Raw genomic sequence first — 14,345 nt, forward strand, 5'->3', positions numbered from 1 at the left:
CTGCCTCGTTGTGCAGTGGCCCGCAGTCCGGCAATCCATGGATGCAGAATGCAGTGACGCAGCGCTAACGAATATGCCCCGGGGGCAATGCACTTTGAATTTCAGCTTCACCAGGCTCTGCCCATGCCACGCCGCCACCGCATGGATGCAACTCACTTCAGGCCAACCCATCAGTCACATCACATCGATGAAGTGAATTCCGCCAGGTTTTTTGAAGAGCCTCGGAATCCTTTTCAACCCAAAGGTCATTCATAATTATTACCGCGCCAATGGACCCATTGACTGCGCTTTCGGTCGCAGCCGCTGTCGTTCAATTTGCCGACTTCGGCTGTCGTCTGCTTAGGCGCGCATACGAGATTTACGAGTCTCCGAAAAATCAATCGGCCAAGAACATTGAGCTCTCAACCGTGTCGCGCGACCTGGCGCATCTCGTCCAGGACGTTGAATTGAAGCTGGGCGGAAATGGCAACGAAACTGAAAATAGAAAAGGGCAAGGGCGAGGGCAAGCCCAGAGCCGGGAAGAACAGCACCCCAACGAGGCCTTCATGCGCCTGTGTCGCGAGTGCAGAGAAACAAACGACCAGCTCCAGGTCATTATCGGCAAGCTGCAGGCTCGCGGCTCCAACAGGCTCTCGCTGGCCGCCTCGAGCTGGATGGTCGCGCTCCGACAGGCCGCTGCCGCCGGCGACCTGGACAGACTCACCGAGCGCCTCAACCAGATCCGCCAGCAGATCATGGTCGCTCTGCTGTCCCAGCTGCTGGGCGAGGCCCGGAGGAGCGGCCTCGACCTGCGCCAGTTTGCCCACCAGCAGGCGAGCATGATCGCCACCCTCGATCGGATCGACCAGAACACGAAGCAGCTCAGCACCGACGTCGTAGGGCTCGTCGACATGAGCTCGTCGCGCCATCGCACCGAGGCCAACGACATGGTGAACTACGTCATGAGCGACAGCTGGGATGCCGACGAGTATTCTGCTCCGGCCCGCATCGACAAGTACCGAGACCGCGCCCTTCTCGACCGCGTCTTCCAGGCCCTGTTCTTCACGACCATGGACCACCGAGAGGCGAGCATCCCCAAGAAGTACGCCGAGACATTTGAGTGGATCTTTGCCGAGCCTCGAAAGTCAAAAGACGGCCAACCTCTGTGGTCCAGCTTTCCCAAATGGCTGCAAGGCGATTCCAAAGGCATCTACTGGATGAGTGGCAAGCCGGGCTCGGGCAAGTCGACCTTGCTCAAATTCATTTCGAGAGACCCGAGGCTCAAGGAAAACCTAAAAGTGTGGGCTAAGGGGTCTGAGGTGCTCGTCGCCAGCTTCTTCTCCTGGACCGCCGGCATGGACAAGCTCCAGAAGACGCACGAGGGGCTTCTCCGAACCCTGCTCCTTGACCTCTTTCGGAAGAAACCCCAACTCCTGGCCACTGCGTTCCCCGCCCGCTGGTTCCTTCTCCAGTCGTTCAACGGGAACGTCAAACTGCCGCCCCTCGACTTTGGCTCGCTAATGGCTGCGTTTCGCAAGCTCTTGTCCGCGGCTGGCGACGGCATGAAGCTGGCCTTTATCATCGACGGCCTCGACGAGTTCGACGAGGACCACCGCGAGCTGATCCAGCTCCTCCGCGAAGCCAACACAAAATCCGGTGTCAAGGTTTGCGCGAGCAGCCGGCCCTGGAACGTGTTCAAGGACGAATACAGCAAGAACCCCATGCTGCAGCTCGAAAACCTGACTAGGCAAGATATCAAGCTGTTCGTCAAGAAGAAGCTCGAGCTGAGCCCGGGCTACCAGGACCTAGCCAGCACCTCTCCGCAGGCGGCGCGCAAGATCCTCAGCGACATTGTCAACAAGGCCGAGGGCGTGTTCCTGTGGGTCTCGGTTGTGTCTGGCCTGCTCGAGGGCTCGTTTCAAGAAGGCGCGCGGATAACGGACCTCCAAGCCATAGTCGACGGCCTGCCTAGCCAGGTCTCGGATCTGTTCCGCTATATCTGGGACCGGACGAGCAAGCGGTTTCGCGCTGAAGCTTCCCAGTACTTCCAGGTCATGAGGGCCTGCGAGAAGGTGGGCACCAACCTCTTCGGCCTGGCGCTCTGGCTCGGCGACAGCGACACGCCCGCCGACCTGGCCGCAGCCGAGGTCACAAACGAGTACCTGACGGGAGTTGCCAAGTCGCTGGAGCGCAGGCTAATGAGCCGCACGGGCGGACTGCTTGAGCTGACGGGCGACTTAGGCGGCATCGCAACCATGCACGTCGACTTCATGCACCGGACCGCCAACGACTGGGTTCGGGACAACTGGGAAAGCATTTCCGCAGCAACAGAGGCCGGGTTTGACGAGTGGCTCTGGCTCTTCAAGGGCGAGGCTCTGATGATGCTGTTACTCAGCGCAAGGCCGCCCCAAGCCGGCTTCTGGGCTCGTGTCCGGACCACACTCGATGCTGCTTCTCGCGTGAGCGATGCCGACCCAGCAAAGACTGCAATTCTGGTCAAGACTATTGACCGCTTCGATCGATACCTGTTGACGGTGGCTCGGTATTCTCGCAATCCGGATGGGTCGTACGTCTTTGCTGGGGAAGGATGGGGCAAGCATATGTGGGTCACGACGATGCACTGGGGCAACGTTATGGGCAAGGCGAGCCAAACGGACGACTCGGAAACGATCCTTGACACGTCTGCCAGGCTTCAAGAGTTCATCAGAGTCCACGACTGCGTCGACATGCTCGGACTTGCCGCTCGCCTCGCCATTGTGCCGTACGTGAGATGCAAGGCCGAGCAATCCCCGAGCCGGTTTCAGCAGGTTGCGCTGTCTTCCAACATTCTGGAGTGCCTCGTCTTCAGCGGGCACGAAAATCTCCGTGCCACGGCCAGGTTGCGTCTTCTGGAGTCTCTCTTGCGCATTGACGACGGCCGCTCTTGGGCTGACAGGCTGCGCAAGATCAAGGACATTGCTGCGTTCGAGCACGGGTCGCGTGAGTATTTTAGCCAGGTGGTGACTATAATCAATTCGCATCTTCCGGTTGAACCAGTCTCAAAACGACAGCAGCCCGGCACCCCGGACAAACCGGCGCGCCACCCCGAGTCGGAAAGCGGCGCAGCACCCAAGGCACAAAAGACGACTGAGCAAGGGAAGAGCGGGCCAAAATTGGGGATGCGCTTGAAAAAGCTGTTTGGCCGAAAGCCGAGATAACAATCTGACAGAGAAATTAGGTTTAACTTCATCCTGTCTTACTTTCATCCGACCTGTGCCTCCGGCGGCCCTCCGGGGGGGCCTGCCGCGGGCTGCTCGCTGCGCTCGAAGGACCTGGGGCCATGTGCCATTGCCTCGTTTGCCAGTCACCATACCTTACTCTTTCTTGAATCCTCAGATAATGATTCCCGCTCTCGGCTACGCGGAGTCTCTCTTGAATGACCAGGAGAGGGCGGCATAACTTTGAGAGAAAAACACCATCAACCTCAAATTGCAAAAATCTAGATACCCAATCTGAAGTTACGGCCGCGGCGAACAGTCATGGATATTTTGTGCGAACAGAGACACTGGAACTGGTAATTCTGTATAGTTGCATTGCTCAACTCTAAAAGACACAAATATCTTTCCAGCTAACTACCTAATTATCTTGGCACAGAATCCATTGTGTGAGACGCACGTCGTCGTCGTCCCCAACAGACCTTCGTACATCTTTGTCCAACCTCCGTTGAGGATATGTGCATGTTCTAGACGCTATGCGACCTTTTGGATCTAATTGCCAAGAGCTTCCGCGCCAATTCTATTGCCGCCGACTTTTCAGACAAGAAGCTGGTGCTGTAGGGCTCCCCTAGTACCCAGAACTCGGCATCTCCAATATACAAGACTAAATGCTCCTTGAGGCTCCTCACCTTGGGCACCGCAAGGCTACGAAAACAACGAGCGCGCTCCTCCCATTTAGTGTTTGTGGCGGCCCCTTTGTAATCGTAACTCACAAGTTCGGTATGCGGCTGTGGAGCCGGGTTGCTCTTGCTAAGGCTTTTATCCGAGACGGGCATCTCGTCAACGAGGAAGACATCGTCGCCCTCGGTGACGCGCGCCGTACAGGAAGGAAGTGGCCGAAAGGCCGCTGCTCACAAGCCTGCGGGCGGAGAGAGAGGCCAAGGCTGTCTTGGGGAGGTGGACGTCGTTTTCCTTTTCGTCTCGCTCAAACGTCAGGAACGAGTCGCCAGTGCCGGATGCTACTCCGTCGAGACGCCAATCGTGACGTCGGGCTAGTTGGTCACTTCTTTAAATCCGTCCAGTCCCGATGGAACTACGAGCCGCTCGTTGAGCTAGCAAATCTTGACTGCCTCGGCGTTTATTGCAATAAGTCTGAAGAGCAGCGGCTTGGCCTTCATAGTTTCTGCAGCGGGCCCCTAAGCCTTGCCCTTCTGGTCCTGCGACGTGCTTGCGCTGGACGCCATATTTTTAGGCCTACTGAGGCTGAGGTTGTCTTGTACTTGGCGACGGTTGCAGATAGTTGTTGCAGATGGCTGTTGCAGATGGCTAGGATAGCAACTTGTGGCCCTTCATTTATGGTACTGGCGGGGTCTTGCCCTGCCGTGCCTGCGACGTGCTTGCCATGCTAGATGTCATCCCTGCGTGATTGGATGAGGCTGGAGCAGCTTCAGCTTCCGGGGTTTCTTTTCTTTTCCTAGTTTCTTTTCTTTTCGCGTCAAGTTGTGGCCTTCTTTATGGATCAAGGTGCCGGACCAAAGGCGGCTCCGGACTGAATGAGATGCAGTTCAGGAACATATTAAGCTGCTGTGCTTTCTATATATGTGTGCTTTTGGCTCTTGAGATGGTGGTCTGGGCCAATGGGCCACAAAGACTCGAATACCGAATCGGATTTAATAGTCAAACCGGGCTGGGAGGCCAGCCGCCAGTCAAGGGCCATCTAGTTGTGGGACCGTCCCGAATTCCGAGTTCAGACGAGCACATCTCGGCACGCGCAATTGTCGTCGACGGCCATGCTCTCTAGCCGTGCCGTGGCTTCGGCCCTGGTTTCATCTGGACGTGCCACACCACGGTTGCCCACCCATCTCGCCGTTGAGCAGCAGATCTGACAGGTCGAACAAGAAATGGTGGCGTGCGTGCGGCGCTGGCACCGCTCACGACCGCCCAACAGCGGGCGTATGCGCGGCCAAGCGTGCGTTTCGGGGCCGGTATCATGGGAATTCATGTGTGTACAATCATGTTCTCTCCACTCAATACTCCACAGCTTCGGACTTCCAACCAGCGAGGGTGGAGCGTCCCTCCTCTGGCGGAAGTTAGGAACTCCGGGAGCAAAGTCTCGTTGGCTGTTGGGACACTGGCTGCCATTTCTAGCCGACTTCCATAGCAGAGCCAATAAATTTCCCTCCCTCTATCCAAGTGCGGAATCTGGAATTTGACGTGGGTGGGAACAAGTTGTTTCCGTCGACTTTTTTCCCTCGGCTTCTGGCGCCCCCATTAGCTGTAAGGAACATTACCCACTTCTGGTTCCCTGAGCCAATAAGATGCACAGTTGTCAAGGAATCAAAGGCCGTTGGACAGTGGCGCATCGAAAAAGCGGGTAGACTTGAGCCGCAGGCTGAGGACAGTTGAGTTCGAGTTTACCTGCATTAGCACAAGACAGCCTTTCAAACGAGACAACAAATAAGCAACCATTAGCCTAGCGCCAGGTTCCAAAAAGAACCGGCCAGAAACCTCACCATCTTACCCGTCTGACCATAATTATGTGGGGAGTAATTAGTCTGTAACTGATTCCTTATTGGTCTTTATTGGTCTTTGACCCAACGAATGTCCAAAATTCCACGCAACGGTTGAAAAAAGTGCCTGGCCATGCAATGTGTCTCAACCAGACAAGCACATCCATAATTTTTCTGTCGGGCTAACTAACATCAATGCCTAAACTAAGACCTACTTTACAACCCACAATCGACCGCCAACAAACCAACAGCCTTACAGCGGAGCCGGCCGGCTTGCTGAAATCAAGATCGAGATATACAATACATCAACTCAAGCCTCCAATAGCAATCGGGTGCTTCCAGCCCGATGCCAAATCACCTCCTCCATCTTAGCCGAACCTCAAACGAAACTGCAAGTTCGACCGTCAGCCGGACTCGAAATATGCACCTCAAGACTGTTCCTTTTTGCCGCCGGAAGTAATATCAGAACAGGGGATAAGGACGAAACGGTTTGTGATTTTGGGTTTGATTTTGATTTCCGGGACGGCTCGGTGATCTTGAGAGCGGGCTCTCTTGTCCTTCCATTTAGCGTTTCGTTTGCATAATCATGTCAGCCCAGTCCTAGCCCCAGGTGATTGCTTAGATAGAAGAGCTAGGATAACTATAATAGGTACTTCATTGGCATTATCTTTATCACACCTGCCCTGGGTATGGCGTTAAACGGTATCAACTATATCTTTATGTCTGCGACTGTAGTTCTGGCATCTAGCTGAATATTTGAAATCCGTTGATCGGAACTCTGTCGGCACCGTTCAATTATTTGACTTTTTGCAATACCGTGGTAAATGCCTATGTTAACTTTTAATACGTACGTGGTGATGGGTATAAGCCATTTCGCTTTTATGGCAAATTCAACTATGGAAGTCCCTCCTTAAGGCAAGTCTTATTGAAGTAGACGAAATATCATATATTATATCTTTACTCTCTTGGCAACTAGGCACCTAATTTTCTAGACCTCTGATATGAGACGCTTGTAGAAATGAGGCATAACGCAGAATCCCCCGGGTCTAGTTAGGATCGAGTAGGGCACACGAGAACTAGAAATACAATAATAAAAGAATTGTTGGAATTTGTCAAGCAGAAGGGCCTCGAAGGTTCTAGATAGAGACTTTGCCACCAACTTCGCCACCACAATAGTAGTATAAGAACGGGCTTTCTGGCACTGCCAGAAAGCTAGAGAGAAGAACAGACATCTACAATCCATCACTTGAACCACCAGTTTTCGGCGTGCAGCCACGCCCTGTTGAGTCCAGTACCGGTACCCTGGTGAATCCAACAAGAATGAATCCGAACGAGAAACAAAGAGAAAATCTAACAAGTCACTTTGGCAGGCCATACAGCTCAGGCCGGTGGCTTTTCTGTATCATCAATACGCTGCTTCTTGTGATCAGAGTTTGGGTTTCCTGGCGCCGGCGGCGATGCTCCGCGCTTACCATCATCCCTGCCATGTGCGACTGGACCGGTCTGGGTCTGGGCGACAACGCCGCCGGGTCCGTAACTGGCTGTAGTGGCACCCGTTGGTGTCGGTGCGGTAGGTACGCCTGCGGTTTTTCCCTTGTCAAGTATATGTGTAGATAGCGCTCCAGATCCTCCTAGGACTGTATGAGGGGCCGCGCGCTGTTTTGACTCTGGCCTGAGGTTTAGAAGAGGGTGAAAGACAGAGTGGCCTCGACTGTGGGGCTCTTTGATTTTATCTAGGCATTCTTCCACGGAGACTCGTTCGGCGGGATCCCATGCGAGCATTCTCGCAAGCAATGGTGGGAGGCAGCCAATATTTATGAGCGACCGAATGCGGCTGTGCCAACGACGGATGCGAAACTCATCATCATCCTCTGTGGCATTTTTAACTGGATCTGTGAAATCTCCTCGTGCTCCTAGGCTTTTCCGCCCGGGGTTAAGAAAGTCGAGTCTCCTACACCATTGCTCTTCAGTCATGATAAAATCCATGCCACAGGTGTAGCGGAAGTTCTGTAGAAACACGTGGCCAAGCGAATATATATCCATAGCCGGGAAGATCGGTACCTGGGCCAAGACGGCCTTCCTAAGCTCGTCTAGTCTGTTTCCGGCCGGACGTTTGAATTTCAGAGTGGTTTCGGGCGCAAAATCATATCTGCCAGGATTTTCTCGCCAGCCAGCGGCCCCTTTTTTGGGGTCAGAAATTTGACTGTAGCTAAAGTCAGCAAGGACAAATTTCTTGCGGCCATTGGCGAGATCCTTGCAGAGTATGTTCATCGGATTGATGTCATGGTGAATAATGTTGTATTTCTTCAAGTGGCTCAAGGCGCTGAACATGGCCACTTCAAGGTCAACTGACCAAGGTGGGATTATTGGAAGCGTTGTTTCACATGATTCTACGTCATGCATATCCGGACGATTAGTACCATTTGGCAGGAGAAAACGTTCAGTCAAGAACGGAAACCTTTCCATTATAGAACCGCCAGAATACCAAGGCATCCAGATCCTGTTCATGTTGTCAATTGTGTAGCCAATGATATGTTCCTACAGTAATGATTAATAATATGATTCGGTAGATGGAGAAGTCAGTATTAGAGTGCTTACATTCGGCGGGTGAGACTTCAGCTTTTTAATTGTCTCAATCTCTTGTTCAAAGCATTTTCGGGCATTTTCATCATATTTTGGGTCGCTCGCCTTGCTCGCCCGTGATGCTGGGATGTCATTCCGGACTTTGATTGCCTTTATCCTTCCATTCAGCATGTCGACCACCTTATACACCGTCCCCGCCGCGCCCCGGCCGAGTTGGGAATAACAAAAGAATTTCTCTGGAATTCCGTTCAGGATGCCGCTGGTGTATTCGAATTTTAATTTGTCGGCTTCAGTTTTTAGGCCTTTCTTAAATTCTTTATAATCTCCCATTGGCCCCCAATTGAATTCAAACTTTGCATCCGGGTCCCCCAGATTGATTATAATTTTTGCGTTGCTGATCTTTGTAAAGTTTGAGGAATGAATCGTAGGGATCACGCCTTGGCGAATCTCCGCGCTCTCATCTAGCTCGAGCAGCCGTTTCACTCTCTTTCGAAACTCGATCAACTGAGTCATAGTTTGCTCACAATGAGGATAATCTATTATTATTTTGGTGCGCTTGTCTTCCGCCAGATCTCGGAATATGAGCTCCCCTGACTGCGCGAGAAAAAAGCAGCAATGATTGACGGGCCCGGGCTCATTTCTGTTAGAGAATAGTTCGATGTCGTTTGTAGACTTGTCGTGGCCGAATGAAAGAAGGATTCCTGGCCTGGCGGGGGCTTGCTGGTTGCGGGAGACAACAATGTCGAATTCACCATCATCACGTTTCTTCACTCGATTTTTGTTGCCTGTATACCCGCATACCCTTTTTGCCGTCGGGTTGCTCGTTGTCAGTGTAAAAATGACGTCGTTATCGGACGCTGGTTGGGGCGCTTGCAACGTCGAGTTGGTGGCCATGTGAACTGAACCGACCAGCGTCCAAGTGAGGCGTCTAATAAGTGGTAAAAAGATTCAATTAGTGGTCCACGAACAAGAAAAAGGACGTAGGTCTTAATTAGTTATATATGAATATTACAGGACACGGAAGGGGCCACCAATAGCCCAATAGTCCAGCAACCGAGCTTCAGACGGCTGGCCTGGGAGCTGCACTTACCCGCGTTTAATTATTGGTTTCAAGTCCAGACGATCAGGGCGGAAGGAATGGGCCCGCCGGCCAGTGCAGAGGACCGGACCTTATGAGTGGCCTAGGTCGGTCACTTGATTATCAGCCAAGGGTGTTGGACTAGGAAGGTGGCGAGGCAGTTGATTGGTCAGAGATCACGTGCCGCCAAGAGCAGAACCAGGACGTACCAAGCCATGAGGGCAGCCGAACAAGTACAAATAGGCCGAAAAATCGTCTTCGTCTGATGTCTAAGCACTCGGCCGTGTTACAGACCGCCAACACAACCTTAACACTGCGTCCAGACGAAACAACAGCTTTATCATTAGACGTCCCGGCCGGGCCGGCTTCGGTTTCCACACTGAACCCAGGCGGGACACAGACGGCACCCGGGAACCCGAAGAGCTGGCCAATTAGGGCGCACCAATTCCATCTACCAACGCGCGAGTGCGTTGTTAATTTGGGAAAAGCGAAGAAAAAAAATTGAAAATACAAAATCGAAAAAAAAAAATTTATTATGAAAACAATCCCCAGCATGGTTCAGGATCCGCGTGATATCCTCGGATGCTCGTCCTGCTGCGGGCACATTACTCCTGTTCCCCCGTTCCCTGGCGGGAGTGGCTCGAACTCGCTGCCAGTGCCGCGTCGGGGGCAGATTCAGAGTCTGAGCGTTCAAAAATGGAGTAAGGGGGGTGCTTCTTGCGAGCCTCTTCCTGAAAGCCCTAATACGATTCAAATGCGAGGATATTCTCCTGCGAGTTGTAGCAGTCAGCATTACGGCGGGGTCTGGTCCAGGACATGGGGCAAGGAAGTTGGAACTGGCAATTAAGGACTCACATGTCTTCATCTGCGACTCTGAAATTTCCACATTAGCTCTAAATTCCTTTTGAGAAACTCTCGTGCGTAAAATCTGTCCTCATATGAGCTGCTTGACCCGATATTCGCCTGCGAGGCGACCCATGAATACCCGGTTTGTAGGTCAACCGCTTTCAACTCTTGCGCGTAGGGCGTCGAGTTGATGACGCGGTATATGATACACACCTTACTGCTCTCATTGGTAGTGATTCCAACCGGGCTGTGCTCGGTTCTTTCCGAGGCGGATCGTTTCTCGGGTCTTAGGACCAGCCCCTCGGACCCCTGGGCTCCTGCATAGGCCTGGAGAGCGCTTCCGAGGTTGATGTCCACCTTCTTGGTGTCGATAAGTGCGGGGGTCCAGACCAGTTTGAAATCGGCCTTCGCAGCCTCCAGACTGATGGTTAGTCGGAGTCCTAGGACTGTGGTTAAGACGCCGCCGAGGCAGGGTTTAGTCGGAATTGAAGAGCATCTTCAAGCGGGCCTGCTCGTCTTCTTTCTTCAGCTCAAGTTCGTGGACAACGAGGGAGATTTGGGTCGCAGAATCGTGCGCTTTCATTAGATCGTTGAGAATGAATAAGCCCGACAGAGTGATGGAGATGGAGTAGCAATCGTGCATGTCACTCGAACTGCCACTTGGAGTGACCGAATCGGGCAAACGGATGTCACTTTTCTCGCTCCACCCAAACCGCAAGGATGGCGGCTTTTCCGGCTCCAGACTTGATGCGGTCATGACGGGAACAATGATGCGAACGTCGTCCTGCCTTTTATCAGTCAGCAGCTCGTTGCGTGGGTCTTTGCATATTGCCTTTGCCCTTTCGTTCGCCGGCTCGAGAGTAAAAGCGACTTGGCTGGCGTCTGGGCCAATTCGGGGCGGTCTGGCCTTTGACGCTTCTGACAAGAACTTGAGAAGAAGGAGCGGAGGCCGGGAGAAATAAAAGAATACACTTTCAATTCACCGAGACTACCTAATTGCATTCTCCCTCTCAAGCCTTCCTCAACCTCGCAGCTGTAAGTCAGGTGACCAGCTTTTAGACCAACCCCCTATTAGACCACGCACTAAAATCGCCACCCCACTACATCATAAAATTCAATTGCTCACAGCTTCGTCAATTAGATAGCTACATTAATACAGCTTGCAGTGTCAGGTTCCTCTTCTTCTGAAATTCTAGAATCTATAACATTCTCCCCAGCAGCTAATCTTTGTGCGCGGCGGATCTCCTCAATACCAGCAAAGGCCTTATTGGGGTCGATTTCCACCCTCCTTCTCTTCCGGCCTCTCGCACGTTCGAGCTCTTCCTGGGCCGCTTGCAATTGTTGTTGAATGGTATCCAATTGGAAGGCCATGTTATCGAATTCTTTGTAGGCTTTCCGCATAAAAAGCCGTTCGCTGGCAGTACGTTTAGTACCACGTAGAAAACGCTCCCCCTGAGCCGAGAAATCCTTGGCCTTTTTAGGGGTAAACCACAAAGGCCGGCCCTCCGAATTCTTGCCCAGAATGGGGTTATTGAACGACTCAAGGCCTGCAGAAGGTATGGGGGCTACCGTACTAATGCAGCCATTGGAATTCATAATAACGAGGCTGTTACTTAGGGGCTTCCTTAGGGAGACTAGCCACAACCCTGAGGCCTTCCAACCAGCCTTGATATTTGACTCGGTCATTCCGAAGATTCTGGCGCGCCTATAGCATTCTAAAAAGGCTTGTTTTGCAGCTACAGAGTCGCTGGTTAGGCCAGAAAGCAAGTCATTCAGCTGTGCCCTGTACTTAGCCTTCAGCGGGCCGAAAACGGCTACATCCACGGGCTGGAGAACGTGAGAGGTGTGGGCTGGCAGAAATAATAACTGTACGTTGTTGGTAAAAGCCAGCCACATAAATTCCTCAGTGGTATGACTGCCGTGGCCATCCAAAATAAGGAGGCGTTTCTCCTTAGGGTTGGCCGGCCGAGTGGCCGGAAGAAAGACTTCGCGGAGCCATTCGACGACAGTGTCATCGTCAGTCCACCCGTTTTTGGTTGGTTTGAAGGCCCAACCTTCGAATGGGGTCAAATCGCGTGGGTACCACTGTTGCTGGAGGCTCCCACGCTTGAAAATAACCAGTGGGTTCAAAAACCGGTCGTCGGCCGAAACACACTCTAGAATGGTGGTCCAAATTCGGTCTCCAGATTTCCTCTTTTATAAAAGCTTTCTAGATTTGGAGCCTACAACCAGACCATTATCTCCAATGCCATTAGATATGCCAGTTTCGTCCATATTGTACCTGTTCTCCGGCAGAATGGGCTTGACCCCTAGAAACTCCAGGTAGTCAAACCAGGGCCGAATAACGGCCTCGCAGGCTCGGTCAGCACGGTTTGCGTGGATTCTCCGTGGTCTCTTGGTAGAAATGGAAAGATTTCGGTTGAAAAAGCGGCGGCACCAGTGCTTTCTAAGGTGTGTTGGCTCTCCAGAGGCGGCGAGTATTCTGGTACCCAATTTCCGGATTTGCCTGTGGGTTGGGGGGTTGCCAATAACCCCCTGGAAGAGAAGCCATTCTGCGAGACGTTCTTCCGGTGCCGGAGAAAGCTTCTGATTGACTATTTGGGAGTAGGTGGCTGGATTGCCACCTTTGGATCGATAATATAAAGTGTTGTGGGGGATGCCGTGGTTTTTGGCCGCATCTGTCACCGCACAGTCAACTGTTATGAGGCAAGGCTGCAATTTAGTCGCTGCATTCGTAGAATCTAAAGCTAAAGAAGGAAAAAAAGGAAACGGATTAGAATCAAATTCGTGAAGTTGTGGGCGATTGAAATAGAAGAGTCGGGTGGCAAGGGTTAGTCATCCTTCTAGAACCTTGTGGTCTAAAAGGGGGTTGGTCTAAAAGCTGGTCACCTGACTTAGGCCTAGTGTTGGATTGGCTATTGTCAGATGGACAAGGGTTGCATGTGGAATAGAGCTCATCCCAGCTGAGCTCTGGTGTGGTCATCCGAGGTGAAAAGAGGCTCAGGGGAGCTGAAATGAAGTGGCCAGTTCAGCTGGTGTGGCTACTTTTGCCACCACCATTGCCACCATTTACAACTATAATAGAGGCCCTCTGGCAGGACCAAAAAGAAGAAGGAGGAGAGATGAATGAAAAAAAGTTGAAGTGCTGAATCCAACACCTAGTCCTTGGTAAATAGTCATTTTCCTTTCCTCGCGGTGGACAAGAGCACTGGTAGCCTGGGTTTTTTGATTAGCTGGCCCCACGTGCATTCATGTCCAGCAGTTGGTTAGTTAGGTAGTTCGCGGCTTAGTCGTCGACTCACGTTGGTTGAACGGGGGGGGGGGCGTGGTCACTGACAGTCTTGACAGTCTGACTGGTACCTATAGTACCTGATCACCTAGGCCCCGGACCCTGTTCGCAGCGGAACTTAGTCTAGTGGGTGCGTGAGGTCCAAGAACAGAGGTCTTGGCGTTCAATGTGGCCCTGGTAGTTACAAAATACAAAAGACGAAGAAGTCAAGGGAAGAAGCAAATTGTGCGCTACAGCAAGATCTAATAATCAGGTAGCGGTGTGCAGTATTCTCTCCGTGCGCTGAGAGCTAGCCAACTGATATGGATGACGGGGTGCAGGTATACACGCGACGCGTGCTTGCAATTATATACTTTACTCGGGGATCTCACTGATCTTCACCACACATTACAGCATTTCGGTCCGGCCTCGTTTCGATCACGAGTCTTCAGACGGCCTGCTTCAGCTCATCCGTGTATGTGAGCCAAAGAACAGCCGCGACTCGGCCAGAGACATGCATCATGCAGTTTCAGTCATCAGAAGCACCAGACCTGAATAGTGGGCCTGGGCCGGGGCAGTGGGAGCCCAATATTCCAAGACGATGGGGTAGTCCTTTTGAAACTCGTCCGCACTGTATCGATCCATCCGATTAGAAAAAGAGATGATGGCGACAGGTGAATAATTATTGAATGGGAAACATCCGGTGGTTGCTTGCGAGTTTAGCAGCTCGTTCGCATTGCATGGCAATGGTCAAAAGGAATAGTTGACCATCATCTATTGCGCTTACGAGGTCTATCAAGACTAAATGGTTAGGTAGGTAGGTTTGCAGCCAAGATGTTGCCTTACAAGGGATCCAAGATGCCGACGAGGAACGCCTACGTTGTAAC

The 14,345-nt window shown here is 52.3% G+C and overlaps 3 protein-coding genes across 3 annotated transcripts; 1 reads left to right on the forward strand and 2 right to left on the reverse strand.

Moving 5' to 3' along the window:
- Positions 1 to 269: 269 nt before the first annotated feature.
- On the forward strand, positions 270 to 2,369 carry B0T26DRAFT_652605 (uncharacterized protein; the record flags this gene model as incomplete). Its single annotated transcript, XM_060438384.1, has 2 exons — positions 270 to 1,438; positions 1,691 to 2,369. Coding segments are annotated over 2 exons (1,848 nt in total), but the record flags the coding sequence as incomplete, so codon positions are not given.
- Positions 2,370 to 6,908: 4,539 nt separating this feature from the next.
- On the reverse strand, positions 6,909 to 9,372 carry B0T26DRAFT_721183 (kinase-like domain-containing protein). The gene is made up of 2 exons (XM_060442525.1): positions 8,282 to 9,372; positions 6,909 to 8,221 (listed from the first exon to the last, which is right to left on the reverse strand). Exons 1-2 carry the CDS (start codon positions 9,158 to 9,160, stop codon positions 7,064 to 7,066), a joined length of 2,037 nt encoding a protein of 678 aa, XP_060292625.1. The 5' UTR covers positions 9,161 to 9,372; the 3' UTR covers positions 6,909 to 7,063.
- Positions 9,373 to 9,439: 67 nt separating this feature from the next.
- On the reverse strand, positions 9,440 to 10,177 carry B0T26DRAFT_721184 (uncharacterized protein). Its single transcript, XM_060442526.1, has one exon. The coding sequence runs from the start codon at positions 9,897 to 9,899 to the stop codon at positions 9,486 to 9,488; it is 414 nt and encodes a 137-aa protein (XP_060292626.1). The 5' UTR covers positions 9,900 to 10,177; the 3' UTR covers positions 9,440 to 9,485.
- Between the last annotated feature and the right edge of the window lie 4,168 nt (positions 10,178 to 14,345).

The sequence above is a fragment of the Lasiosphaeria miniovina genome (genome assembly GCF_030549165.1).
Source record: "Lasiosphaeria miniovina strain SMH2392-1A chromosome Unknown B0T26scaffold_6, whole genome shotgun sequence".
NCBI lineage: Eukaryota > Fungi > Ascomycota > Sordariomycetes > Sordariales > Lasiosphaeriaceae > Lasiosphaeria > Lasiosphaeria miniovina.

Bases quoted from the DNA above. Each gene is read 5' to 3' on its own strand.
- B0T26DRAFT_721183 (XM_060442525.1), bottom strand. From the start codon at position 9,160: ATGGCCACCAACTCGACGTTGCAAGCGCCCCAACCAGCGTCCGATAAC. The intron at 8,222-8,281 runs GTAAGCACTCTA...TCATTACTGTAG, and splicing joins TGAAGTCTCACCCGCCGAAT to GAACATATCATTGGCTACAC.
- B0T26DRAFT_721184 (XM_060442526.1), bottom strand. From the start codon at position 9,899: ATGCTGGGGATTGTTTTCATAATAAATTTTTTTTTTTCGATTTTGTAT.